Source organism: Apaloderma vittatum, unplaced genomic scaffold, assembly GCF_000703405.1.
Source record: "Apaloderma vittatum isolate BGI_N311 unplaced genomic scaffold, ASM70340v1 scaffold3430, whole genome shotgun sequence".
NCBI lineage: Eukaryota > Metazoa > Chordata > Aves > Trogoniformes > Trogonidae > Apaloderma > Apaloderma vittatum.
In genome coordinates this window covers 18,919-31,767 of record NW_009693827.1, presented here as the reverse complement: position 1 = coordinate 31,767, position 12,849 = coordinate 18,919, and the positions used below count along the sequence as shown (strand labels likewise).

General features: G+C 40.6%; 1 protein-coding gene across 1 annotated transcript in view; it reads left to right on the top strand.

The window, feature by feature from the left end:
- Positions 1-1,467: 1,467 nt before the first annotated feature.
- Positions 1,468-12,849, top strand: part of NDUFA9 (NADH dehydrogenase (ubiquinone) 1 alpha subcomplex, 9, 39kDa) — a gene marked incomplete at its 5' end in the record, with an annotated part of 16,259 nt that continues 4,877 nt past the window's right edge. The window contains 8 exons of the mRNA XM_009864996.1: positions 1,468-1,638; positions 2,405-2,502; positions 2,694-2,785; positions 5,695-5,836; positions 7,692-7,794; positions 8,519-8,586; positions 8,740-8,816; positions 12,740-12,835. Coding sequence (XP_009863298.1) covers positions 1,468-1,638; positions 2,405-2,502; positions 2,694-2,785; positions 5,695-5,836; positions 7,692-7,794; positions 8,519-8,586; positions 8,740-8,816; positions 12,740-12,835 — 847 coding nt within the window. The remainder of the gene's footprint in view (positions 1,639-2,404; positions 2,503-2,693; positions 2,786-5,694; positions 5,837-7,691; positions 7,795-8,518; positions 8,587-8,739; positions 8,817-12,739; positions 12,836-12,849) is intronic.

Genomic DNA, 12,849 nt, shown 5'->3' with positions numbered 1-12,849 from the left:
GGGAAGATTAGACTTGTGTATTCTTATCCAAAAAACACTTATGGGTGTGACTTACTAGAAGTTGGAAGGTCAGTTACTGGATTTCTGTTACATCCTCAAGCTAGTTTTCCAAAGACAGCTCTTATCGTCTGCTCTTGTCAACAGCCATATGTCTGTAGTTAGTATGTTTATGCATTCTGTATTTCATTTGCTCCTTTTTTTGCATGAGCATGGACATGTAGTGACACTAAACACTTCTGATTTCCAAAACCTCTTACAAGCTGTTTATTTTTTTGCTTTTGGCTCACTTGGTTGGAGAGGACATCTGTTCTTTCTTTTCAAACTCCCTGTTGGAGCTACCTTGTCAATTTATCTCAGTATCCTAATGCTGTCCTATTACAGGGGCTTTCAGATTTTCCTAGCAGTTTTGAGGCAGTATTGTGGGCATCATGGATCTGGCTCTTTATATTTTATAATTTTCCTTCACTCCAGAGCTATGATGTAGGAGGATTGCTGCCTCTTCCAACGTTTGGGTCTTCTATAGTGACACTGAGGTAGAAAGTCTGGTTAAGTGCCTCTAGAGCAATTCTGAGGTCTTTGTCCTGCAGTTCCCAGGTCTTGGAACAGGATATAGAATCACAGAATCATAGAATTGTCTGGGTTGGAAGGGACCTTAAAGATCATCTAGCTCCAACCCCCTTGCCATGGGCAGGGACATCCCCCACTAGACCAGGTTGCCCAGAGCCCCATCCGGCTTGGCCTTAAAAACTTCCAGGGATGGGGCTTCCACCCCCTCTCTGGGCAACCTGTGCCAGTGTCTCACCAACCTCATGGGGAAGAACTTCTGCCTAATGTCCAATTTGAACCGATCCATCTCTGGCTTCAATCCATTCCCTCTAGTCCTATCACTACCCAACATCCTAAAAAAGCCCCTCAGCAGCTTTCTTGTAGGCCCCTTGAGATACTGGAAGGCCACAATAAGGTCTCCTCGGAGCCGCCTTCTCTGCAGACTGAACAACCCCAACTCTCTCAGTCTGTCTTCATAGGAGAGGTGCTCCAGCCCTCTCATCATCCTTGTGGCCCTTCTCTGGACATGCTACAGCACATCCATATCTTTTTTGTGCTGTGGGCTCCAGAACTGGACGCAGTACTCCAGGTGGGTCTGCAAAAGCGTGGAGTAGAGGAGCAGAATCACCTCCCTTGACCTGCTGGCCATGCACCTCTTGATGCAGCCCATATGGATGTACTTGGGTGGGACCTGCATGTGGTGACTATTCTCGATTTAGTCTTTGCCTTTTATCAACAGGTCACTGCTGCACTCTGAGCTATCCAGATATCTCTGAAATAGCCTCTCAGGAGTCTTGACTCAGGAAATTTTTGCTGAGATTAGAAAAAATGGATCCATAATGAGAAAAATAAGGATAACTGTGTTTTGACACTGCTGACTTTTAGCTACTGTCACATTCTCTCTCTTGTTTTGTGTTGCAGGCCCTGGCCTTTCTGTGTTAGCGGCAGCACCGTCTGTGTTGCCACAGCACCGCCAGGTTCACCATGCAGTGATGCCTCATGGAAGAAGTGGCCGATCCTCTGTTAGTGGCATCGTGGCCACTGTTTTTGGGGCTACAGGTTTCCTAGGACGTTATGTTGTCAACCGTTTAGGTAATATTCCCCAGGAATACTGATTTAAAAGAAATAAAATTTTTTTATTGAAGCTCTGCTTTTTCTTCATGTTGCAGGATAATCTGTAAATCTGGCATTTTGGATCTTAAATGTTTTGTGTGGTACTTTTGTAGTGTTTGTTCTGCTAGAGTGTCAAGATGTGACAATTAGTAAAAACTGTTGTAATCTGGGAAATTTAGAAGCTTATTAAAGTCATTAGAATTAGTCATTCTCCATCAAGCTCTATTTTTCAGTCTGTAAAATGCAGATCTGAGGAGAGGTAAAACATGTATTAGATTCTTCTGGTTTTGGCCTTATTAGGCCGTTTTACTAAAATATTTGCAGGAATTTGATTGGAATTCTTCGAAATTGCCCTTTTGAATTTAAGTTTTAGAAAATAACACTTGCTTTTTTCTCTTATCCTTTCCATGCAACTTTAAAAATGCAAATATCCTTAGATGTGACACATTTTTAGGTATTGTATTATATTTGTAGCACACACTGTGATGTTTCGTTAACAAACTTTTTGCAAGCTTCTGTGTTTCGTCTTACAAATATGTCCCTGCTTAAGAATTCCAGTGGTGTAGGTTCAAAAAGCTATTTCTGTTCTACTTCTAGCTTTGCAGATAACTATTCAAGATATCTGTGTGTATTTGTTGTGCTTTAATGCCAGTGTAAAAAGGAAGTTTTATGTATTGAGAAGTTCATCTACTTAAAATTACAGAATAGCTTGAAGATAAATGAAACTTTTTTTTTGAATGTTAAGGTCGCATTGGATCTCAAGTAATCATACCCTATCGCTGTGATCAGTATGACCTCATGTATCTGCGGCCGATGGGTGACCTGGGGCAACTTCTCTTCTTAGTAAGTCTTTGGCTTTGGCTTTAGATCAAATACAATACCATTGCTATACAAGGAAGTCTGTTAATCATTCTCAAAGTCAGAACTCCAGCTATTGTTTAGCCTCTAAATGGAAATAGTGTGAAAGAGCTTTCTTTGATTATGCCTATTTACACATTATCTCATCTTTTTCCCATTTGATGCTCTGGTTGCAGGAGTGGGACTGCAAGGACAAAGACTCTATCCGAAGAGCCGTGGAACACAGCAATGTGGTCATTAATCTTGTTGGAAAGGAATGGGAAACCAAGTAATTTTCCTTCCCCCCTTGATTTGAATCAAGTATTGGGCATTGTAGCCACGTTTACAGCATGTGTGCAGTATGCAGGGACGCTGACATTCTTGGCTTCTGTGAAAAGGCAAAACTAAAGTTTTGCATATAAAAGTTCTTCCGTTTCTTTAAGTGGTCAACTAGAGTCCTGGTGGTTACCTGCTCTTGAAAAGTGCATTCCTTCTGTGATTTTCTATTGTACAGCTTTTGTTCCATCAGAGTTCAGTGTGCTGCTTTCGTACACCTTACAAATGTTTCATGGGTGCCTTCCTGTAGCTGACGAAGGCTCACTGGTTTCTGTGAGCTCATATGTACATTTATACAGAAGTGGACTTTCATCTTGTCACTTTGGCATAGTGATGCATTGTAGCCCACTAGAATAACCTATAATCAGTCTTTTCCTATTCTCTGTTAAATTTTAATACACAGGAATAGCTAATGGAGAGTCCCTAAGATTATGACTAATAATTCCTTGATAGAATTTTGGCATAGACACTATTAGCTAAAAAAGCATTTTCTGGTAAATAATTTTTAAAAATAGTTTTTTGAAATATATTTAAAAAATCCCATATTTATTTTATTTTTAAAATACCTATAATAGCCTCATATATTTTTTTAATTGCATGTGTGCAATTATTTTAATCAAAAGCCCTGTGCAAAACTCCCAGACAGAAACCTCATTAGTTGTCTGATTTGCTCTTATACAGTACTACAGTACATAGTTTTGCAGTTGTAGTAGACAATTTCATTTACATTTACAAGCGTAATGCCTTTGTTGCTCTCTTTTTTTATTTGTTTTCTTTTGTTTATTTTGTTTTGTGAACATCCATTTGATATTCAGATTGTAGAATTGGAAGTCAAATTGTATTAATAGAATTAGTAGTCCCAAATAGTACAATTATCTTCCCTAAAATAGGTGCTTGCCAACAGATGTACTATTTCAGCTGTTTCTTGTCTAGTCAAATATCATACATAACTTCTGAGAGACACTTTGATTTCGTGTCCAAATGGGTAGAGGTGCTTTCTTTTTCTGATAGTCACTTAGCTCCTTGGCCCACTGTTGGAGTCTACAACATAGATTATTTAGGGAAAAGCCCACCAAACCTCAATTAGCCTTGGCCTTGTGCATCTGACAAGGTTTTAGGTTCTTTTTATATCTTCAGACTTTGGGATATGGGTAAAAATGTACAGGCCAACATGGCAGGATTGTTTTGCACCGTTACTAAATTATGAATATAAGAGTTCAAGTGCTTATTGCTGTCAAAACAGAAGAATTTCTTATGTAATGTGGGAGGGAACAAGGAAAAGACAGCGCAGTTGTCCCAAGGACAATGTAATCTCTGTTTTTCTTTCAGATATATATTTCATGTACTTCCACCTTTAAAATTTTAGGACTCATGTAAAAAGTATGACATAAAAGGGATAGTTTCTTTGTTATTGAAAGGAAGTGCAACAACAAGAAGTTTCATTGTAGTTCAGAAACCCCAAACCTTGTCACAGTTACAACAGATTCAAAGACAGATGAGTCTTGGAACATGTTAAAAGCTTCTAACTGTTCCAAAACTGACCACTGTATTGCACAAAAGTTACATATTTTATACGTGTTGGTGTCAATGGTGGTGCTGGAACCCTGAGATAAAATTCTGTGTTCTGTTAAACATGAGGTCAGACTAACCACTGTAATCATCCCAAAGTCTATGAAAAACTTAAGTGGAGGGCAGGGGAGCGGGGGAAGTAAAATTAGAAGTAAAGATCAGTCAAAAAAACTAAAGCCTGCCATTACTTTCCTCCTTGCCTAGTATTAGTGTACAGTCTCATCTGTGTATACGATGTTGTTTGAAAACTCCATAGTTACAGGAGGGATGCTGTGCGTTCTTGTGTGTTTGTAAAATCTATTTTCGTGAGTAGAACAGGAGTGATGGTTCCCAGGATCAGATTAGTAATTGAAGGGTCAAAAATAACTTTTTATTTTTAAGGCTTTCTTTAGACTCCAGTGGGATCTGAAGAGCTGTGGGAGTAGATAAGGCCAGAGAGACAGGCATTTGGACAAGATGTTTGTTACCCAAAGCAAATGGAAAAGATGGAGCAGTGTGCTTACAAGGACAATATAAAGACATGAGAACTCAGCTCTTGTTCTTGCAGTCTTGAGATAGTTGGTGGAGAATTTTGGGGCTGTCGCCAGCCTATAGTGTCAGTTCTGCTTGGAGACAGAGCTTCTGTATTGTTCTTGATTAGATGCCAAACTAGATTACAGTTGAATCCCCTAATTTAGGCCCCTTGAATGCCATAAAGTGAGTGGAGTTGTTTTTCTTCCTGCCTGCTTCTCCTTGAAGTTTCTTACAGCTGCTGTGAAATGGTTCTGACTGTTCTGTCAATGTAAAATTTTCCGTTTGCATAAGCACCTGTGTGTGTTCTTTGGTCTGGTTTTGCCCACTTACCCCATGCCCGGCGTCTGCCCTAACTTAGACTGCTCCAAAATTTTTAACTGCTTTGTAGTATAACGGAGTTCATGAAGTCAAGTCAAATTTTGAGCAGGTAGTGTAAAAAAGCTTTGCTCAGATTTCAAAATGCAGCAGTTCCTTAAAAAAATTTTTTAAATTCTGGTTTCCGTTGGGAAAAGTTTTCTATTTGTCAGAGACTGGTGAGCAAGAGGATTTTTCATACTTATTTAATCTTAAGAGGTAAAAAAGCAGACCCTGTAACTGAAGCTCAGTTACGTCTAATTTTTATTACACAAAGTGTCTCTAATAAAAAGAAACTTTCTAAAAACCCTGTAAAGATAGATTTTTGAAATATATTCAAGTAATATGTAATTTTTGCTATTTGGTTGGTATGCAGCCATCGTTTATTGCTTTTAAAGTAAAATTTTGGGTTTTGCCCTTGTCTAGAAACTTCAGTTTTGAAGATGAATTTGTAAATATTCCTGCACGTATTGCACAGATAGCTAGAGAAGCTGGTGTGGAAACACTCATTCATATCTCTCACCTGAATGCCAGTATGAAGAGTCCTTCCAAATACCTCAGGAGTAAAGTAAGTCTGGAATCCTCTTGAATATATTTTCTGGGAGCCTGCTGTTTTGATGTTGGTGTGTCATCCCCATCCCCTGCCCTGAAACTGGGTCTATTTGAAGGAAATCTGTGTATGAATTTACTGTGGAATGTTTTCTGCAGCTGAGGAATTTTTGAGTTACTGTGCTTATTGGAGTTAGAAATCCATAGTACTTCATGTGCTTTGAAGGGGAATAGATCTTGTATTTTTGAAAACTTTCTTCTGCCCTTGAATATCTTTGCATCTAAAATGACTGTCGTTAGGAAAGAACTGGTTTGATGGTTTGGGATCTGATATCAGGCTTAACATCTAAGGCTGGAGTGACCTAACAAAGTAAGTAGTTGATGCCAACATGAATGCTGCAGAGACAGATGAGGACTGTGATTACAGGCCCTTGGAGTGGGATTGTCACCTGCCCTGTACAAAAAAGCCATTATCTGGTTTTGTTGTCCTGTTATTTTTTTCCTTATTAGGAGGAATGATCTTCTCTTTTCAATATAGCCATTGTCCAAGTTTGACCTGTTTTTATTTCGCTTGAGCTCACTGTACTCTGCCTTGTCTTTAGCATAAAGTTCTTTTAAAAAGGCGGTTAAAAATTTGATAGCACTCTATAGGATGGGTAGGCCTTACTGAATTGGCCAGCCCATTGTAAGTAGATAGCTGCCACTGGAATGTCTAACTGTGCTTAGGCAGTTGGAGTTTTCTGATAATGTAGTAGGGGTTATGTAAACATTTTGTTTCCTTACAAGCTCTGGTCTGACATAAACAAGAGAGGTGCTTAGGTTAGGCTTCTTCCTTTTTGAACTTTGCCACTTTAAAGTTGTGTCACTTCACTAGTGAGACTGTATTGTATCGCGGTCAGAACAAATGATCTATGTCGAGGGAATCCCGAGCACTGATATAGGCTGGGCAGTGATGGGCTTGAGAGCAGCCCGGAAGAAAAGGACTTGGGGGTCCTGGTGGACGAGAAACTCAGCATGAGCCGTCAGTGGCACTTGCAGCCCAGAAAGCCAATCGTGTCCTGGGCTGCATCAAGAGGTGCGTGGCCAGCAGGTCGAGGGAGGTGATTCTGCCCCTCTACTCCACACTTGTGAGGCCCCACCTGGAGTACTGCGTCCAGTTCTGGAGCCCCCATTACAAGAAAGATACGGACGTGCTGGACCGTGTCCAGAGAAGGGCCACGAGGATGATGAGAGGGCTGGAGCACCTCTCCTGTGAAGACAGACTGAGAGAGTTGGGTCTCTTCAGTCTGCAGAGAAGAAGGCTCCGAGGAGACCTTATTGTGGCTTCCAGTATCTCAAGGGGGCCTAGGAGAAGGCTGGTGAGGGGCTTGTTAGGATGTCGGGTAGTGATAGGACTAGAGGGAATGTATTAAAGCTAGAGATGGATCGATTCAATTTGGACGTTAGGAAGAAGTTCTTCCCCATGAGGGTGGTGACACACTGGCACAGGTTGCCCAGAGAGGGGGTGGAAGCCCCATCCCTGGAAGTTTTTAAGGCCAGGCTGGATGGGGCTCTGAGCAGCCTGATCTAGTGGGGGATGTCTCTGCCCATGATGGGAGGTTGGAACTGGATGATCTTTAAGGTCCCTTCCAACCCGGACAATTCTATGATGATTCTGTGATGTGTTTATGGGACTTCTGGGATGTTCTGCAAGACCTTTATCTTAGCCTAGCATCTCAAAGATCAAGTGGGTCAGATATAAATAATTTTTGTGCTACTGATGATGTCATTTCTTTCAGTGCTGTAGTCAGGATGCATTAAGTTCTGAAAAGGCATCCTCTTTTGGTCTGTTGAGAATGAATCTAATGAATACATTAATTTTAATTGAATGATAGGCTGTTGGAGAGAAAACAGTGAGGGAAGAATTTCCAGATGCTATAATTTTGAAGCCCTCCGAGATGTTTGGGAGAGAGGACCGATTTCTCAATCATTATGCAAGTATGTACTCTTGAAATAGTAAAACCACATACAATTTGTATACCTGTCTAGAGAACAGAGGGAAAATGTGATTTGCTTCTGAAAAGCAGAAGTAAGTTTTTATCAGGAATGTACTTTATTTTGTTAACTAAAGGTCTGTAATGGGAAACAATAACTTTTTGTCTCCTTACTGAATTCTTTTTGAATCTGGTTAGACTTTGATGTATGATTTTCTTTGGTTTATTTTTTGATGGAGGGATGTGTGTGGTTTATTGGTTTTTTTTGTTTTATTTTTTTCATTTAGATTGTTCTGAGCTGAGGTCTGGTCATCTTAACCCTCAAAGTAGTTTACCCTGAAAGTAGTTTTTCAGTTTGGTAATGCTGGAATGTAAAAATCGACCTGATTTGCTCTGGGCTCACAAGCAACAGTAACGACTCTGGTGTATCACCAGCAAAATTGCTAGACAGGGTAGAGTGGAATCTTCTTCTGTCTTGTAAAGCTGAGATGTCCTGAACTACTCTAACTAAACAGCAAATACAGCCTTCCTGTCGCTAATAAGAAAACTAAATGTGCATTGAAAACAGCGTTACTGGAATTGGATGGTAGTTCTTCCTAATCTTGTTTTTGTTTTGTTTTTTTAAAAGTTAAGTCAATTTTCAGCATAGTGCAAAATGTATTGGTTATTTTCATACTGAAAGGATTGGCAGATTTAATTCTCAAGTTATATATGTGTCTCTCTATCAGACATGCGCTGGTTTGGCGGTGTGCCTCTTATTGCTCTGGGAAAAAAAACAGTGAAGCAGCCAATATATGTAAGTTTTCAGTAAAACAAGACAATCCCAAATCCTTTGTGTGTGTGTGTGTATTGAATTTTTTCTTTTCCCTCTTTAAATCACTTCTGAAAGAGGAGTGCGTTGATGCAGTCCTGTTTTCTGTTGGTAATTGTATGAATTTGTTCCTCACAGGTGGCTGATGTGGCAAAGGCAATTATTAATGCAATTAAGGATCCTGATGCTAAAGGGAAAACATACGCCTTGGCTGGGTAGGTTACTTTTCTGATTCTAATTAACCGAAGTACTTCTTTTTGGTGTCATTTTTTGGCATGCTGCACAGTACATTTAATTTCTCCATCCGTGCACACAGTTTGAGCTGCAATACATTCCACCTCCTTTTTGGGAGGAAAAATGACTCAAGCTGTTATTGTGAGTACTCTGAAAATCCTAGTCTGGGCCTCATTGCATTTAACATTATGTGTGTGCGCACTAAGAAATAGGCAGTCTTGGGGGGAACATGCTAGACGACGTAGATTTGGAGAAAATTCTGCTAAAGCTGTGTGGAATCCACCTGGAATTAAAATGGGTAGAAACAGTGGATCTCTTGAAAGATTTTTGTGTACAAAAGGTTTAACTTGGTTCATTAGCGTTAAGAATAAACAGTGTGGCAAGTGCCAAAGTAATGGGTCCATGCAAAGCATGTAGTGTAGCAGTGGAGCTGGTTGTCATCCAATATATGTGGTTAAAGGAACATTAGATCCATTGATAAAGATAACAGTTGCTAATTAGTCGAGATATAAATGATGCTGAACAGCTCTCTTTTTTTTCTCTTTCGTGCGTATCCATTTTCCCCCTTCACACACCAAAAACACACATAGAATCTTTGTTTTGCAAAAGGGTTATCTGCGATGACTTTTTTTTCCATGTTTGTTTTTTGATGCTGTTGGATCCAGTGACAACTCTTTATTTCCATAGCGTGGAGATTGTGGCTGCTTCGTCTTTTACTCGTGCAATGCCCCTTTCCTCAGTGCTGTGACTGAGCTGTTGAGGGAGAGGTTACTGTGGCAGCTAGGCTGGGTGTGCTGCATGCTGGTGGTCTGGAAAAGGCAATGAGCAGGTCTTCAGCTTCTTCTGGATCATGCTGAGGAGCTACTGCTCAGAAACTAGCCAAATAAGAGACAGAAGCTAATGGTGGGCTGAAAGGGCTAGAACAGCAACAGTAAGGTTATTTAAGTAACTTGAAGCTGCTTTCACTGGGATGTCAGTGAAAGCAGGAAGTCACTGGGATATTTGATGTCACGTTAAAAACGTAGACAGCTGTTTAAAACCAATTTTTTAGCAAAGATAATAGATACATAGTGTTAGGTGGATACATCTAATGCAAAACTACAAAATGAGATGAAATTAACCGCTTGAGTCAGGGTTTTATCTCATGAGCACAAACGTGAAGATGGGTCAATATATGTCCAAAGCCACCTCCCACAAAAGGAAGGAGAGGGGCCTGTTTAGGTTTATTGCTTTCTTGGTAGAAGCAACTGCTGCAACTGCAGATGAAATTGAGAATTGAACACTAAATAGAACACGCTTCAGCCAAACAAAAGGAGCAATTGGCTAAACTTTCAATGTGTTCTTACAGTTTCAAAGTCTCAGATTTTTGGCACTTTAACGAAGGGCAGGAGTTCAGTGCCCAGGTTTCAGAGGCAGGAATTCAAGCAAGGATGCCAGGCTCTCACTGCAAGGAATACAGTTTCAGACATGTAACAATGAGTGAAAAGACCTTGAATAAATGATAATGTAAACCAAATATCCAAATCAGTGTTGGAAAACCAGAGGAACTCTGCAGCATAACCTTTGACTAAAGCTGTATGAGACACTTTTTTTGTTTTTTAAAAGAAGTTACTAGTTTGAGTATAAAGTATTAATTGTGTAAAATGGCATTCTGTTTCTGTGGTTCTGGTGGGATTTTTTTCCCTTCCTGCTCTATGATGGAACAGATTTTTTTTTTGTACCGGTTCCCCTAATGGCATTGGTTTTGCTTCAGCCACTCATTCAATCTTCTGTCTTGAATGCTAATGCTCACTAGAGCTTACTGTCTGCTAGTATTGTGGTTAATGTAATGACACTTCAATGTGATTCTATTCTTGGTGCAGTTGTATTGTTAATGTTTGGTAATTTGTAAGGGAACAAGCAGTATTTATTTTCACATTTTAAGTTTTGCTGTAGTATACATTCTTCCATACCAGGATAAATGTGAAATTGCCTTATACAGCCTCTGGATAGGCACGAGGATATTTAAGTGTAAGGACAAAAAAAAGTTTTGTAAAAAAACCCTGCTAATAACTAATGAAAATGAAGTGATTTTTCTTCTCAGCTAAGTAAAATTGACATTACTGCTTTTTGTTTCTGTTTTAAGTTCTAATAACAGAAGAAAGCTTACTATCTTGTTTTTGATGGTGGTCCTTTAGTGTAGCTTCATAAATGCAAATCTTTCTGGGGTTCTGTAAGCTGGCCACCTGGATGAAGTTGATAAGGAGCTTTGAGTGCTGAATTCTTTGGAATTCTTCCAGATCTACTGAGCTACCTTTAAGTATATCTGTTAGAATGTTTTGCCTTAATTTGCTTTTACAGGCTAAAGTAGTAGTAATTTGGGGTTCTGTCGTCTTTCAGAATGTTGTAGGATACCATGAAAGGCAAGGGAGATGTCTCTCTCAATCTGAGCCGTCTATAAAGGATGGAGTATTAAAATGCTAAGGGGAAGCCTGAACAAGAAAGGAATGGGAACTCCCAGTGTTACATGTTTCGCTTGAACTACTGCAGGTGTGCAGGAGACTGACTACTTCCTTCCCTCCATCTTGAGAGGGGGAATGCATTCTTTTGGGGGAATTTATCTTAATTTCTTCCTCTTGCATTTGAAGAGAACGGTATGTTCTTAGTCGAGCCAAAGGCAAGTGAATCAATTCCATTGCAGCCATTTGCTACCAAAAGTGGGATGTCTTGTTAACAAACCTTTTTTAATTTTACCATAAACTTTCTGGCTTCCTTCTTTTACAAACTGCCCAGTGGGCTTGTGCAAATTCATTCCTGTCTATGCACTGAAAATCTTGTGTTCAGAATTTGAGTCAACATGGCAGAGGCACATTAAAGGTGTGCTTTAAAAACACACCATATATACTTCATCTGGTGTGATCGTGGTGGATTAGCCTTGACCAGCAGCTAGATGCTCACCCAGCTGCTCACTCCCTCTCCTCAACAGGACAGTGGGTTAAAATAGTATGAAAAGCTTATAGATTGAGATAGAAAAGATGGGGAATATTGCTTAATGGCTGCTGTCATGGTCCAGACTTGACTTGGGAAAGATTAATTTAATGTCAATGAAAATAGATTTGAATAGTGTGAAATAAAGACAAAAGGAATAAAACAACACCTTCTCCCTTCCACTCTTTTCCCAGGCTGAACTTCACTCCTGACTCCTCTACCTCTCTCCTGGAGCAGCACAGGGAGATGGGGAACAGCAGGTTATGGGCTCTGTCTGTAACAGCTCCCCTCTGCTGCTCCTTCCTCTTCACATTTTCCCCCAGCCCCAGCAAGTGCTCTCCCAGAGGCTGCAGTCCTTTGGGATAAACCTGCTCAGGCTGGGCTCTCTGTGAGCTGAGGGAAATCTCTGCTCGGGTACCTGGAGCACCTCCTCTCCCTCATAGTGCTCTCAACCCGGTGTCTGCAGGGCTGTTTCTTACACTTTTTTTTCCTCACTCCTCTCTGCCCATGTGGCATTTATGCCCTTCCTTAAATACATTTTCCCAGAGGCACCAACATCTTGCCTCAGGGGGGCAGTCGGAGGAGCTCTGCCCAGCGTGGGGCAGCCCCAGCCTCTCCACAGAGGATGCCGCCGCAGTCCCCCTCCAGGCAGCACGTGGGCACCTGCGGCTAGTGCAGTGACCAAGTGATTTTGCAGTTTGTGATTTGCACTGTTACCATTGCTGATGTTGGGTCATATGGTTTTCTAACTTAATCCCTCTTTATTTCAAACAGTAAAGAATTCGGACAGCCAAAATTTGTTCCCCTGTTGTAAGGAAAATGACAAATTTAGACTGAAGAAACAGGCCCTTGATAGGCTTGGAGTGGGGGACTTAAAATTTTTTGTCTCTAGCTGTATACCTCACCTAGCTATGATGTTTGTTGCTTTTTCTTTCAGGCCTAAGCGATACCTCCTGCATGACCTGGTAGAGTACATCTACGCGGTTTCCTTTCGAACCTTTATTTCCTATCCGCTTCCACGTCCTCTCTACCAGTAAGTGGCACCCT